This window comes from Vespa velutina, chromosome 1 (assembly GCF_912470025.1).
Source record: "Vespa velutina chromosome 1, iVesVel2.1, whole genome shotgun sequence".
Lineage (NCBI taxonomy): Eukaryota > Metazoa > Arthropoda > Insecta > Hymenoptera > Vespidae > Vespa > Vespa velutina.
The window spans coordinates 14,023,651-14,038,895 of NC_062188.1; the positions used below are offsets into that span (position 1 = coordinate 14,023,651).

A 15,245-nucleotide genomic window follows, 5' to 3' on the forward strand; every position below is an offset into this window, starting at 1 on the left:
AGTTTTAGTATTTAGATATCTTCGAACATTTTTTTATACGAAAACGATTATGAAAGTCGTACGTACTAATTCTGATTTTTTTTTCTTTTTTTTTTTTTTTCTTTTTTGCAGTTTACGTGATTCTAGGAAATCACGACGAGCACATGGGTCTCCTGATGGCACTCGACAAAAGAAAACTCTTGGAAAAAGGTATAAATCTGCTGTAAGATATTCAGGTACATATGTATATCAAAGAATAGTTGGGACTATAGTTATTATAGATCGCATCATTAATAATCGCGATTATCGCTCGTAATAATAATAATTATCATAATAATAATAATAATAATAATAATAATAATAATAATAATAATAATAATAATAATAATAATAATAAAAATAATTCATTAATTAATTATATGCTCAATTTAGTTTAACGTAAGTTACTAGTTATACTATGGATTTCACGTTGTAGGAGAATACTGGGTAGTTGGGATTAACTTCGATCAATACGATGAACAGAAGCCAGACAAATATCTTCGTGGATTATATCAGGATAGAATAAAGGATTATTCTGTACTTAAAGCTTATCGCAATTACTTCAGCATTGTTGCATCAGCGCCGATTGATTTCGACAATTTCACGAAACTAATCAATGATTATAGGCAGAAACCACCCTTTAACTTCACCAATCCATTATTGATGTTGAGAGTTAATGGATTAGTTCAGGTGACTATTAGAGACAAATCTTTCATTTTCCTTCGTACATGTTCAATTAGAATAAAAGAAAAAATATGATAATAAAGATAGATTAAATAAGTGAAGTATATTATTTTTATCTAACAAATCGAAAATGTAATTATCATTCTCCGTTATAAGGCAGATAGTGCCGGAGACGGCTTACCTTTATGATGCTGTACATCTTTATGAAATGACACTGTTAAAAGCATTAAATGAAAGTCGTGATCCACGAAATGGAAAAGAAATGGTAACTGCTCTACACGGAGTTCATTATCGCAGTGCTATGGGGTAAGTGCATATCTATTTATATGTAAATATATAATACAATATTACATATTACATAGTAGTTGCTATATATTGGGAGAGTATCTTTAAACATTTAATTAATATTTATAATAAAATATCAGTAGGTAATATAAGTGACGCAATTCTGATGTAACCTTTAACGCTTAATTGTTTATACTGACCAAAATATACGTATATACTGATCAAATAAAGAAAATTGTTACATTCTATACAGTCTTACAAAGTTTATTAGTAAGATGATCATATTGAAAAATTATCAAAGCCATGTAAAAAAAATATTGAAAACTTCGTTGTCATTGGTTCTTAAAAACGAGTTACATTTGATCTGTTAAAAAGGAATTTTTACTTAAAATATTAATTAAAGATCGTATCGTATTAGATTTTATCTTCTACTTCATCTTTGTCATCTTTTCTCACATTTCTTTATATTCGCCACTTTCTTCTTCCTTCTTAATCATTTTTATTTCATATATTGTAGAAGCGAACAAATCCATTTTTAATAAATAGACATTCCTGAAAAATTTGACCTAATTTGATCAAATAACTTTAATGATTTAATAACTTTAATGAATGGTCTGAATAATTTTAATAATTTAGAGTAGTCGTCTGGAATATAAAAGATATTGGTTTAAATCCCGAATTAAAAAGCTAACCAAGCACACCGAACTTTTTTCGCGAATCCCATAAAATATTTTATTTTTATTATTTCACAGTTACATGGTGTACATGGACGAGAATGGAGATGCAGAAGGTAATTACACGTTGATTGCTTTGGATAATCAGACTGACAAAGGTTATGGTCTTTATCCTATCGCATATTTTGTTGGTAAAGAAGAAGGATCAAATTTACCTGTGAGTATGTGAAAAATAAAAGTCATTCTAACAAAAGTTACATTGTTTTAAACATCTTATTTATCTTTTTTTCTTAGAAGCTTCGATTGATACGAGAAATTTCTTGGGTCGGTGATGGTCCACCTATCTCAGAACCATATTGTGGATATCATGGTGAAAAATGCAAGTGTGCGTAGGTGATATATATTTATATATACTTTATATATTTTACATAGGTACCATATATTATGTATATTGTAATAATTAAGAATTTGAAAATATCTAGAAAGAAAAGAAAAAACAAAACATTCAAAGTATAATCGATGAGAAATATTTTCAAGAAAGGAAATTTCTAATTAAATAGATACGTATATACGTATTAAATGCTTCACATTTTGTTTTTTTTTTTTTTTCATTATATTTATATTTTACATTTTATTTCTATTGTTTCCATTTTCGTTCCATTTCTTTCTTTCGAAGTTGAACATTCTCGAAGTTGAACAAAAGGATTAATTTTATACACATTTGTATTACATTACATTTGTCATTACACATTTTATGTTATATTTATATTGTTATTATTTTCATTGATTTCTTTGTTCTAAGTATGAACGATTTTACGAGCATTCGAAAAGGATCAATATCATAGAAAATAATTCTGAAAATGACAGAAATCATGTTCGAGGTAAAGATTTTTCAAAATTTTAGGATAATTTCAACCCTTTCTGCATGGTGAAAATGCAAACGAAGGTTCACTTTCGTATTATCATTCTTTGGCTTTCGATCAAACTTTTAAAATCATCCACATGTATAACTCATGGCCGACGACGATGTAGTAGAATCGATCGTTCGAGAACGCGTCGTAAAGTTTAACGCCCGGCCCTAAAAATCTACATATGTAAATCGTGCCAAGACGAACGGCATTCGATCGAAAACAGAGAGGAAAGATAAGATCAATGTCGTTTCGTAAAAAAAACGTGTATATTACATGAGAGTTCTACAACGAATAATATCATTCAATAAATATTACTCATAAGAATAGAAAAAAAAAAAAACAAAAAGAAATTTTTTATTTGTTATTTGTAAAATCTATACACATAAGTAAATAATTTTGAACAGATTAAAAAGAGATGAAATTAGAGCACGATTATCTTATATATATATATATATATATATATATATATATATATATATCATACGTAGTTCTGAATTATCACAAGGTAAGAAAAGATATAAAACATAGAAAAAGTTTTAATAGAATACCTTACAACAGTAAAAGATCCTTGAAAAGTTAATTGGGATTGAGATTGAAAAACGAAAGGAAATGTAATTTTCATTTTGCACCTAAGTAATTTTTATAGAAATAAATATTTTTTACAAGTAAATAATTTTAAATAGGGAAAAAAAAATAAAAACATGATTAGTTTATTTAATGCAATATACTAAAGTTAAAAATCGATATAAAAATTAAAGAACTTAGAATATATTCGATTATACGAATTGATATTACGATAACTACTGATCTAGTCAAATCGTTTGAATTAATTTTCGTTGAAATATTACAGCTTACACGATCGAGATAATAGGTGGTATAGCAGGTGGATTACTATTAATCATTGTCGCAGTGCTATTAATTCTATATAGAAATTGGAAATACGAGCAAGAGTTGGATTCGTTACTTTGGAAAGTAAACTATAAGGATATTCAGATCAAAGAGGCAAAGGATGAAAACGGAGCATCTAATGAGATCTCAGTCAAATGTAATTCCAAGGTAAGCTCGAATCATCTTCGAACAGTACACAATTTTTCTGCGCTTAATGAGAAAAAGAATGAAAAAGAAAGAAAGAAAGGAAAAATTATTCAAAAAGGATTTTCTTCGAGTTTTCCTATTGGATTTCCATACTTGATAAGATTCCACATTTCCGAAATCGAATCAATTTATGTTTTATATCTTTTTTTTCAGACGACGCAACCGATAGTGAGAACGAGTCAGGTATCCTTGAGCTCGAATCCTGACGCCGATTTTCGCTATTCCATGATTTATACACAAATTGGAGTTTACAAAGGACGAATCTTTGCCATTAAAAAAATAAGAAAGAAATCAATCGAGATTACACGAGAGATGAAGAAGGAATTGAAAATAGTAATTGAATTGATTGATCCCAATCTTTCTTATTCTATTTATTTATCTTGAAATATTTCAATGGAATTTAATAGAGGATGTATTAATTCGATTTATTTTTTATAGATGCGAGATTTGAGACACGATAATTTAAATGCATTTATCGGTGCTTGTACCGATCCTCCAAATATATGCATCGTCGTTGACTATTGTGCACGAGGCAGCTTGAAGGTAAAATTATTTTAATAAAAATTTCTATTAAATTTGAGAACTATTAAAACTAAAAATTATTATTAATTATTAATTATTGATTATTTGGAATATTATTAATTATAAATCTATAATTAAAAATCTATAATTTGAAAATCTATAATTTGAACGAAGATATGTTTTCAGGATATTTTAGAAAACGAAGATATAAAGCTCGATAACATGTTCATGGCATCGCTGGTCGGTGACATTATAAGGGTACATTTTCATCGATTTTTATTCACAATATAAAAAGAGAAAAAAAGAAGAAAGAAAAAAAAATAGAATAGTCGTTTCCACTCGTCGTCTAAAATATTCCTTCCCGTTTCAGGGCATGATTTATCTTCACGAGTCTGTCATAAAATATCACGGATCGCTCAGCACGTCAAACTGCCTCGTGGATTCTCGTTGGGTCGTAAAGCTGTCGGATTTTGGGCTTCGCGAATTTAAACGAGACGCCGAATGTGAGCCAAGTGACGTTATGAAAAAATACCACGGTACTTTCTGAGACTGATCTCAAATTCCATGCAAATGCAATTTTGTTCAACTTGTCGGCGAGTTTTCTTCTTTATCCTTTTTTTTTGTTTTTCTTTTTTTTTTTTTTTCTTTCTTTCTTGCTATTATTATACACTTTTCGAACGATAAACGTAAATTTTAACGATCTTCTGTTATATAGGATTATTGTATAGAGCACCAGAATTATTACGTTCAACTGGTCTCGATGAACCATCAGCGAGAGATTTTCAAAGAGGAGACGTATATTCCTTCGCTATAGTTCTTTACGAGCTTCAAGGTCGCCATGGTCCTTTCGGTATAACTCAATCATCTACTCCTGAAATTTTGAAGAAAATAATAACGAGAAACACAACAAATCCACCATACAGGTAGAACTTTAAAGTCGTCACGAGTCGAGTCTTCATTTTTTCTGATAGTTGAAATGCTTAAGCAATTCTGTTTTTACCTGTTAGCTTGTCTTTTCCCATCTCAGACCACCGTTGGAACAGCTAGAGAACACTTTTGATTTTGTACGTGACTGTTTGTTGGAATGCTGGGCTGAAGATCCAGAAAATCGGCCGGATTTTAAGATCATAAGGAACAAATTAAGACCTTTGCGAAAGGGCATGTAAGTTCACTTAAATTTTTTTTTTTTATTTAGTATAAAACCGAATATTACGTTATATGATTTATATAGGAAACCGAACATATTTGATAATATGATGGCAATGATGGAAAAATATGCAAATAATCTCGAAGCTCTTGTGGACGAACGAACTGATCAATTGACAGAAGAAAAAAAAAAAAACAGGTTTATCTTTGGAAAAATTTGAATGAAAATAATGATAAAATACATTAACAAAATTAAATTTTATTTTAATCCAATTTTAATCCAAATTTTAGATGCATTGTTGTATGAGATGCTTCCGAAATACGTGGCCGAACAATTAAAACGTGGAAACAAAGTCGAAGCTGAAAGTTTCGATTGTGTCACGATTTATTTCAGTGATATCGTTGGATTTACTTCGATGTCAGCCGAAAGTACACCCTTACAGGTAAATCTTTCTTGTCGTTTCATCAATTTTATCATTATAAATAATCTTACGAAATAATACCGTATATTCAGGTGGTGGATTTCTTAAACGACCTGTATACGTGTTTCGATTCAACAATAGAAAATTACGACGTTTACAAAGTTGAAACTATCGGCGATGCTTACATGGTTGTAAGTATAGTAAAAAAAATGAGATTAATATTAATATTTTTATTTAAAATAATTCTCTAATAATTTAATTTCATTTCTAGGTAAGTGGATTGCCGATAAGAAATGGCATTCACCATTCTGCAGAAATCGCCAGTATGTCCTTGTGCCTCTTAGATGCTATCAAGCAATTCACGATACGTCATAGACCTTTGGATAAATTGCAACTTCGAATAGGAATTCATTCGGGTAAACAATTTAAAAAAAAAAAAAAAAAAAAAAAAAAGAAAAGAAAAGAAAAAAAGAAAAACAATTAACATTTCAACAGCTTATATCTCTGATAATGTTAATGTAAAATTAAATGATAGATAATTGTAATAATAAATGAGTATTGAATAAAATAATAATTAATAACAGTAATAAAATAACAGGATAGATATTTAATTTGTAGGTCCTGTTTGTGCTGGAGTCGTGGGTTTAAAAATGCCACGATATTGTCTATTTGGTGACACCGTAAACACAGCCAGTCGTATGGAATCAACAGGATCTCGTAAGAATAATTTTTCTTATCGATGAGAGACAATGATAAATAATAAAAATCAATATTTTATTTTTTTCAGCATTAAAAATTCATTGTAGTAGCGAAACGAAAAAATTATTGGACGAGCTAGGTGGATTTAGTCTAATTGAACGCGGTGTAGTTTCCATGAAAGGTAAAGGAGATCGATTGACCTACTGGCTGATAGGTGAGGATCCAGTGTCACGAGAAGAACGTTGGAAAGAAAGAACAAATCGTAAAAATGCAACGAACGGTAAATGTACGAATACAATCGATCCACTCGTACCACGAAGTTCATTAAAGAACAAATCTCTTATGAGTTCGACATTCATGAGATGTTCAAGCGAGTCACCAAAACGTTTACGTTTTGCTAGCTCTGATCAGCTGGATCAAAAATGTATAAGAACGAGCAACCAATTGGAATCGATCGTCGACAATAGTCCCTGTAAACCAAAATTATCATCCTCGTCTTTAATGAAGGCCGCTTGTATAGAAAACTGGAGATCGAGTAGCAATTCTTGTCCTTGTGTAGAGAAACTTTGTGAAAGTCAATCGGATCTTTTGCAACATCCACTTAATCCAAGTAAAAAGAAACTAAACGATCTTCAATTAGATAACAGTTTCCTTTTTGACAATGATTCTTATCTTTTAAGAGCTGGCATGAAAAATCTTCGATTTGGTACATCAGCGATATTTCAAGTAACTTGTAGATCAGCACCGAGCAGTCCTAAACATAGTTCGATTATCTTAAACGCACAAAAAAGAGCGACTCAATCGACTGAAGATATCGATGGATGGGAAGTGAATGCTCCGTTAATTTGTCACCATGGTAATAGGATCAATTGAAGAAAATGAATTATTTTTCTTTTTTTTTCGAGCTTTAGATTTTTATTCATTGTGACATTTTATGTAGGTAATTTGAAGTTCTGTCCTTAAGATATAGAAACGAAAGGTGAATGATTTCTACGGCAACTGAAATTATTTACTAATTTCATTTATTTGTCGTATAGTAAATGTCAATTTAAAATTTTTCTTAAAGGAACTAGGGAAATTTGGAACTTAAAATGTTGGCACGCGTTTAATTGTACGTAAAAAGGCCGCAAATGAATTTCTTTTTACGGTATTGATTATAACATTATAAAATAAGAAAATCCATTGAGAATCGTTCCAGCTTGTAATATCAGCACTTCGACGTAATGAATCAAACTATATAAAATCTAATTTTACCATGATTTCAATCGAATGGATGAAGGTTTTCAAAAATCCCGAAGATATTTCTTTTCCTTAGGTTTCCCTTTATTAATTATACCTGAAAAATTGAAAATCAAAATAAAATTAACGACGTTAACGTTAAGATAACGAAAAATTAATAAAAATTGGAATTATTTGTTATTATAAAATTGTAAAAACATATTTTTTCAAATTTGATTTTAGTTATAATTAATATGTCATAATATTTTGCAATTTCTATATAAATATCAAGTTTATATCTCGAGATATCGTAGTAAAATAATGAAACAAAAAAGTAGTTTCGAGAAAGTCGCGTTTAAACTTTCAACATAATCTTTTTATTATAATATATTATGTTGGTCGTACACTTATACGATTCAAAAAATTTTCTGTCGTTAAAGCTGCTTGTTGAATGAATTTCACTATTCTATCGTTTGGTGTACAAGTAAGAAAATTTAGCAGATTCATTAAATCGCATAGATTCTTACAAAACCTAACCAATGGAAACCTTATGCCCATTTGCTTGGTAACACTATGTTTTATAATTTTCTGACCGAAAGATTCTGAAATATTGATACTAATGGAATATGCAAATAACATTGAATTTTTCGAATTTTTAAACTTCCCTAGTTCCCTTAAGATTTAATTCGTAATGCAGGATGTACCAAAGCATATGTTGCACGTACAAAGACAAAGAGAGAGAGAGAGAAGGAGAGAGAGAGAGAGAGAGAGAGAGAGAGAGAGAGATACACTTAGAAGAGATCTTTTTATATTATTTTTAAATAGAAAGAGAAGAAATAGTATTCTTCGCGTCGTGTATACCTCGCGATTTTAGCATGTGCATATACATTTATATATTTACGATTAATCACGAAGGCTCGTGCTTTTTATCCTTTATAAGTCTAGTCAATTTTATTTTTTCACGCATAGCACAATTTTGGACAAGGTATATAATTAGATACGTTAATAAATGTAGTCAAAGAGAATTTTTCAGAAATCGGAGCATAAAACAATGAAAATTTTCCAAAGACTATAGCAACACTGCCATTAATGCCATTTAAAGACAAGTATTATCAATAACTATTATCTTAATTATGACTCTCGATTGTCAGGCCACTAGTACTTAAATTTATTATAATATAATAAAGAAGTATTAATTAAACGAACATTGCAAAAAAAAAAAAAAAGAAATATGAATAGTTTCATTCTCTATTTTTTATTTTTCAAAGGTGCAGGAAATACACTTTTTATGTAATTTAAAATAAAATGAAATGTTACATAGATATGAACAAGTTAAATAAACATTATTTAAGCCAATTTCATTGAAAAAAAATTCATGACCGTGATACAGAATCATTATTCCTTCATAAAAGATAATATAAGACGGATCGAAAGTGATAACGTATCGTTTAATTATTATTATTATTATTATTATTATTATTATTATTATTATTATTATTATTATTATTATTATTATTATTATTATTGTTATTATTATTATTATTATCATTATTATTGAGGAAATTAATTAAATACGAGAGCATCAACATGAACCATAAGACGAAGAGCAACAAGACGATTGTGCGTATTGCGTTTCCACTTTTTCCATTTCACTTTTATCTTACACGCACGACTGCTTACGAGTCTCGCACAGTTGCACGTTCAAAGAAAAGTGGACAAAGTCGATAGTTGTGGCGATCAAACGCACGCAAACAAATAGTTTTAAATAGTAATTCGAATCTTTTTTCGTTAATATCGATCAATTTGAATCGAGCGAATTTTTAAATAAGATTAAATACCAAGAACGAACACAAAGATCATATTATAAGAGCACTGTTAACATCTGTGTATATCTGGTTATCATTTTTTAGGAATTGTTGCTTATTTTCATAGTAGATCAGAATAACATCGGTAAGTTGATCAACTTATTTAAACATAAATTAAAAAATCGATAATTTAAGAGTTAATAATAAGTAAAAAAAAAACACAAATGACTAATATTAATAATTATTATTTCCATTGAGGAAAAAAGGCAAATAAAAATACGTACAATCAGAATTTTTCTTTTAGCTTATCACTAAACACTTTCCATTTAATTAATTAATAATTAAGCATGGTACGGTATAAAGCGTATCAATAGACAAATAGCTTTGCGTTTATTTTCCAACAAACATGTTACAATTCCCTTATCATCGGTTACACGAGAAGATAGAAAAAGGACGACAATCGATTAAAATATTTCTTTGGTATTGCCACGAGACGTTATACGCTCATTCCACTATCGCATAATCGCGGAGTACAACAGGCAACTCTGGATAGTGCGAACGACTCGTGTAAATATAAGAGCCGACTGTTGAATTTATTGCACGAATTATTATGCGCAATTATACGCAAAGTCGCCAAGTCCGCGGACGGATCGCGGAATTTGAAAGCGTGCTGGTACGAGATACGAGTTATACTGGGAGAAAGAGGAAAAGAAAGAGAGAGAAAGAGAGAGAGATAGAAAGAAAGAGAAAGAGCGAGAGAGGGAGAAAGCAAATACTTTAAATACTTCAAATATTTACTTCTCACTTTTTTTATCTCTTTCTCTTTCTTTCTGTATAAGTTCTCCGTTCGAAAGGAACGTCATATAAGTCCAAATAATTTTTATCTATAGCACGATAAGATCATTATTATTTGACAAAATGATTCAATTAAAGAGAGAGAGAGAGAGAGAGAGAGAGAGTGAGAGAGAGAGAGAGAGAGACAGAAAACATGAATTTACAAAAGAATTTCTAAACTTCTATTCTTCTTAGAACATTACTATATAAGAAGACGAAAAAGATAAATTGTGGGAAGGAAAGAGATAGAAATAATCGAGAATAAGATATTGAGAGATTGTAAAGTATCCCGACGATCCAGTTCGTAGACGGTCACCCTGTATAACGAGGCAACTCTTACGTACGGAATGGGGTACCATCTTATTTACGTTAAAGTGGTTGTCGGCCAACTTAGAGAAGCGGCCATCATTCAATCAAGCCGGGAACAATTTAAACAGCCTGATTCACGCAGCGAAATCATTTAATATTTGACGTCAAGCACGATTATCGTATAACGGTCGCGTAATAGCCGATTTGTTTGTATAGGTTGCAACAAGCGGCGCCGTAATTTTCAAATGGCACGTCTGCTGCCATGAGAACGGGACGTTCGCTCGGATCACCATTTTGATTTACTTCCTTTCTATAAAAATATAATGTATATATATATATATATATATATATATATATATCTTTTTGTTTTGTTGCTGTTCTTTTCCTCTTAAAAAAAAAAAAAGAAATAAATCCTAAAAAAAATCTTCTCCCAAAACTATGTTCAAATATTTTTGAATTCTTCATTTCCACCGGCTTTTTCATTGTCATTAAAGATCGAGTCGATCGGGTCGAGTCTCTTGACTTTGCTGTGACTCCGAGCGATCTTTAGAAGCGTATTTTTATTAGTACTCTCTTCTGCCAGCCGGCCAATCTATTTATAGACACGAATTATCTTCATCCGCCGTAGAACAATACGTCAGCATGCTGCTCGGCTCGTGAAGAGCTTTCAATAGGAAAATAATAATCATGTCGATTCATCGTTAGTCGATAGAGAAAATGACCGATAGAGAGAAAGAGAGAGAGAGAAAGAGAGAGACAGATTGTCTTCTCTAACTCTTTCTCTCTCTCTCTCTCTCTCTCTCTCTCTCCCTCTCTCTCTCTCTCTCTCTCTCTCTTTCTCTCTCTCTTTCTCTCCCTCTTTTCCTTTTACTCATTGCTCGCGGTGAAATTCCCGATTCGAAGGCGTAGGCGAATCACCGAAGATAAATTGTCTATCTCCCTTCCGAGAATTTACGTTCCGAGCACGCCGTACTGTGAGCTCTTTTGCAGTACTCAAAGAAAAAATCTTCTTCGTCGATACGAAGGCGTACGGAAGCGTTTTCGAGGAGTACAAGAGTGTAGAAAAAAAGATGTAAAAAAAAGGGAAAGAGAGAGAGAGAGAGGAAGAAAGAGAAAGAGAAAGAGAATGAGAGAGAGAAAGAGAGAGATAATTTATTCGGATATGGTTACACACGCACGATGTACGATGACGTCTATGACTGTTTACCGAAGCATGCGATAATATCGTAGTCTCTATCTTTATTTATCTAACACTATCTGTATCTATCTGTCTATATATATATATATATATAGAGAGAGAGAGAGAGAGAGAGAGAAAGAGACAGAGAGAGACAATATATATATCACATGTTTTTTACTCGAAGCAACTCGTTTTCCGATTTAAAATCAGTAAATGTAATAGATTGATGTAGAATAAGAAAGAGAAAGAGAGATGGAAAATAATTTCCTATTTTTCTCTTTTTTTTTTTTTTCTTTCACTTCATCTCCATCTACGCACGTTTCTTCTATTCCTATCTTTTTCTCATCTACATATGTCTTCTCCATCTCTTTCTTTTCTATTATATTTATCTCTTTCTGATTCACTTTACTCTAAGCTATGCGTTTCCTGCTTGGAAATCAGTAGGTGTAATAGATTGATGTAGAAGAAGATGGAGATAGAGAAAGAGAGAAAGAGAGAGAGAGAGAAAAAAATATAACTTTTTTTATTATTCTTTTTCTTCTACTTCTCCTTCTACATCTGTTTCTTCTAATTCCCCTTCTACATCTGCTTCTTCTAATTCTCCTTTTACATCTGCTTCGTCTACTTCTCATTCTACATCTGTTTCTTCTCTTCCTCCTTTTCTCTCTCTCTCTCTCTCTCTCTCTTTCTCATCGTCGTCTTTTCTGTCTCTTTCCATTCCTAACTCGCGAGAAGCGCCGATCGTATCTCCATAACGATCGCACCTGCGGCACAAACGAGTTGTTGTCCACGCATATGCGGTTACTTTACATAAGATATGCGCGTTTAGAGGTGGCTCAAAATAAACTCGTCACGATTCGACACGTACGCTTTGCGAGAGAGAGAGATAAAGATAGAGATAGACAGGTAGATAGATAGATAGATAGAGAGAGAAAGAGAGAGAGAGAGAGAGAGAGAGAGAGAGAGAAGAGAGGGAGAGAGGGAGAAAGAGAATCGTCATTTGAGTTTGATTTATCGATCGATGCTATTTTCGCAACGAACTTCCTTCGATTCCATTTCGCCACTTTCTAAAGTGATTTTCTCGAGTTTGTTTAAAATTTCAAGATATTTTCGATATTCCATCATCAATAACAATTTACTTGCTATTAAAAATGTATCATAATTTATAATGTTTAAAGTGGATCATAAATCTTTTAAAACAGATTTTCCTTCTATTTTATCAATCTTATTAACGAACGATATAGAATCATTTGACATAAGATAGATTTTTTAAATGCATACGATGGATATAATAATTTATAATGTTTAAAGTCAATTTGAAATCTTAAATTTTCTTTTTATTTTCCCATTCTTTATTATTAACGATACGAGTTACGATCGTTCGAAATGAAAAACATTTCCCGATGTTTTTAACGGATATAATAATCCGTAATGTTTAAAAGGGATTCTTAAATCATGAATATTCTTTTAATTTCCTAAGACTTGGTAACGTACGATAAAATCATTGGAAATGAGAAACATTTCTCAATTTTAAATACTGCAACAAGACACACTGTGTTCTATAACGAGAGAGTAAGAGAAAGAAAGAAAGAGAGAGAGAGAGAGAGAGAGAGAGAGAGAGAAAGAGAGTAAAAGAGAAGGAAAGAGATAGACGCGGGAAATATGGCGATATCCACAAGCAAGAGCGCTCAACGTTAATACTCGTATGGCACATCGTAGCATCAAGAAGAACGTTCGTGTTGACACTCGGAAAAAAGATAAGATAAGGAGCGTCAGCGGCCAATCGGCGCTTCTATACGTCTCTTATGCGACGTCACTGTTGCTAAGTTCTCTTCGTATATGTAATGTATTTGCGACATTACTATATAATTAATATTTTCGTGAATAATTCTGAGTCGCGTTGATTCGAACAATTGTAACTCAAAAAACTTTCATTTTCATTGCTTTTAAATGTGACAAGGGACAAAATTAAACACACAACTCTTTCTCTCTCTCTCTCTTTCTCCCTTTTTATTCCTCTCTCTCTCTCTCTCTCTCTCTCTCTCTCTCTATTTTTATTTTTCATAAAATTGTTATCTTTGAATACATTACACGAGAAAATAGGAGATCATAAAATATTGGAAATTTATATAACAATGATCGTGACATCGGGGAAAGTACAATTAAATTAATAACAAAAAAAAAGATATATCATCACTGATAATGTTAATTATAGAACTCTCTCTCTCTCTCTCTCTCTCCCTGTCTCTCTCTCTCTCTCTCTCTCTCTTTCTCTTTCTGTCTCTCTTGTTATTTTCTTTTTTTTATATTTTTGTAAAAATATACTCTTTCAACACATTACACAAGAGAAGATAAGATCATGAAACAGTTAACAGAAAATTTATAACGATCGTAATATCGAAGGAAATATACTAATCATAAATATAGAAGTCAAACGTTCTTTCTCGTCGATTTTTAATTATCAATTATTTCACCCAGTGTATTTTCAAAAGGGCGAACAGAAGTTACATTTTATTCGAATAATTTTCACTCGACTTCATTGATTTTTACCATTCCCTCCATACGTTTACGAGAACAAGTTCGAGTAATATGAAGATAAAACGATTCATGTAAATTACCAGCTATGGTGTTCTCCAGTTTCAGACACATGCGTACATGTAAAACATGATATCATTAAGGACGAACGAACAAACCTACTGGAGTCATGGCTCGTTGATCGTTATCAATGCTATTAGCTGATGGCAATCAATATGTATGACGATTTTATTTGAATAAATGAAATTTATGTAAAAATTTCGTGAAATTTATTAAAATATCCTGCGTCTTGATTACGTTTATTGATAATTCAAAGATTAATAATTAAAAATAAAAACTCAATTTAACGATGTTAAATGCATACCTATATTCGTCATATTTTAATATACGTACATATCTACATTTCTACGCTACTAGAAATCGAAAACGCATCTTCGGTCTCGTCGACGGAAACTAAGCAAACACTGTTAGTCCGCTTAACTTCGACTCGTAAATAAGATTACATTCGAGCAGACTATGGATTTGCAAACAGTTAAGAGCGTAAATGACATCTTCGGTACACGTGCTCGTTCGTGCGAATACATCCGACAAGAATCTTCTTGGTCTCTTTATCTCTCTACGTTCTACGCCAGCACGTATAAAGAAACCAAAGAGCTGAGTAAGTTTCAAAAATATACGAAAATAAGGCCAAAAAGAAACGAAGCGTGCAGCGATATCGCGGTTGGTATATCTACGCGATAAGAAACAAAATTTTGTTTTTAATGAGTTCTCCGCTTATTTTAAAAATGAGCTATTTCGTTTGTTTTCGATATTAAAATTTATGCGTTTTTTTTTTTTTTTTTTTTTTTTTTTTTTTTTTTTTTTTTTTTTTTTTGAAACTACGGCGAAAGGTTCACCGTTTATTGATA

The 15,245-nt window shown here is 31.2% G+C and overlaps 1 protein-coding gene across 1 annotated transcript in view; it reads left to right on the forward strand.

Moving 5' to 3' along the window:
• LOC124946534 (guanylate cyclase 32E) overlaps nt 1–11,299 on the forward strand; it is a 117,753-nt gene extending 106,454 nt beyond the window's left edge. Inside the window, exons 7-24 of the mRNA XM_047487322.1 lie at nt 112–189; nt 455–708; nt 863–1,008; nt 1,740–1,878; nt 1,956–2,046; nt 3,423–3,628; nt 3,821–4,000; nt 4,106–4,210; nt 4,376–4,447; nt 4,560–4,725; nt 4,905–5,112; nt 5,217–5,351; nt 5,421–5,532; nt 5,626–5,778; nt 5,850–5,948; nt 6,029–6,173; nt 6,376–6,474; nt 6,545–11,299. Coding sequence (XP_047343278.1) covers nt 112–189; nt 455–708; nt 863–1,008; nt 1,740–1,878; nt 1,956–2,046; nt 3,423–3,628; nt 3,821–4,000; nt 4,106–4,210; nt 4,376–4,447; nt 4,560–4,725; nt 4,905–5,112; nt 5,217–5,351; nt 5,421–5,532; nt 5,626–5,778; nt 5,850–5,948; nt 6,029–6,173; nt 6,376–6,474; nt 6,545–7,329 — 3,173 coding nt within the window. The 3' untranslated portion in view covers nt 7,330–11,299. The remainder of the gene's footprint in view (nt 1–111; nt 190–454; nt 709–862; nt 1,009–1,739; nt 1,879–1,955; nt 2,047–3,422; nt 3,629–3,820; nt 4,001–4,105; nt 4,211–4,375; nt 4,448–4,559; nt 4,726–4,904; nt 5,113–5,216; nt 5,352–5,420; nt 5,533–5,625; nt 5,779–5,849; nt 5,949–6,028; nt 6,174–6,375; nt 6,475–6,544) is intronic.
• Nucleotides 11,300–15,245: the final 3,946 nt, after the last annotated feature.